Source organism: Mesitornis unicolor, unplaced genomic scaffold (assembly GCF_000695765.1).
Source record: "Mesitornis unicolor isolate BGI_N332 unplaced genomic scaffold, ASM69576v1 scaffold35785, whole genome shotgun sequence".
Lineage (NCBI taxonomy): Eukaryota > Metazoa > Chordata > Aves > Mesitornithiformes > Mesitornithidae > Mesitornis > Mesitornis unicolor.
The window spans coordinates 7,209-8,103 of NW_010184094.1; the positions used below are offsets into that span (position 1 = coordinate 7,209).

Here is an 895-nt window from a genome sequence, read left to right on the forward strand (position 1 = left end):
TCAATGGGGCTGGCGGCTGTGCCTGGGGGCAGAGCACACTGGGGAGGCTTTTAGCCAGGTTGCATTGGGAATCGCCCGCCGTCATGAAAGACTTCACTGAAATCACGCTTTGCCCTGAAGCTCTGGACCACAGCAAGGTAGGACTGGAGGTGGGGGTGCTGCCTGGAGGGTCCCTGCCTGGCCACTTGTGTGTCCTTGCAGCAGTGTGACCCACGCTCACTGTCCTGCAGACGGAGTTCTGCAACCCTGTCTTTGAGGGCGAGGAGCCCCGGGCAGTGCTGAGCACCAAACACCCACCAGAGGAGGACAGGAACAGCCCTGCATCGCCCCGGGATGGCCTCGGTACCCGCCTGGGGGTTTGTACACATGTCCCTGCCCACAGGTCCACCAAGAGCAGCCACGGATCTAGGAACAGGGTGGTGGAGCAAGCTCCCTGCAGGGCTCTGGGGCTGCTTAGGGGACCCATAGCACCCTAGGGACAAAAGGTTGGGATGTGTCCGGTTAGGGCTCAGCTGGCCATGCAGGGAGGTGGCAGGGTGGGGATATGGCTAGGAGCACCCTGCCTCTGCCCGCTTTCAGCCAGCAGCTCTGGGGCCAGGCAGGCTGGCAGTACCACGCCGACTGCAAGTTCACCTGGCTCTGTGTGGCTCTGATGAGTGCCATCCTCCTCTTCCTCATCGCCCTCTTGCTGGGCATCATCATCCACCGTGAGTGCCCAAGCAGGGAGGGTTGGGGGACGGTCTGTGACCGTGGGGAGGACATGGGGCTGGGTAGGCTTCCTAAGCCCCTTCCCTGCACTGCAGCCATTTCTCCCTGCTGAGGCTGAGCTGTCCCTGCTCTTCCCTGAGCACAGAGCTGACAGCCCCGCAGCCACCCAGAGCCCCAGCAGCAGCCC

General features: G+C 63.0%; 1 protein-coding gene across 1 annotated transcript in view; it reads left to right on the forward strand.

Moving 5' to 3' along the window:
* Positions 1-83: 83 nt before the first annotated feature.
* Positions 84-895, forward strand: part of MFRP (membrane frizzled-related protein) — a 3,550-nt gene continuing 2,738 nt past the window's right edge. Inside the window, exons 1-4 of the mRNA XM_010184358.1 lie at positions 84-137; positions 231-356; positions 587-707; positions 854-895. The exon at positions 854-895 is cut by the window's right edge and continues 117 nt beyond it. Coding sequence (XP_010182660.1) covers positions 84-137; positions 231-356; positions 587-707; positions 854-895 — 343 coding nt within the window. The remainder of the gene's footprint in view (positions 138-230; positions 357-586; positions 708-853) is intronic.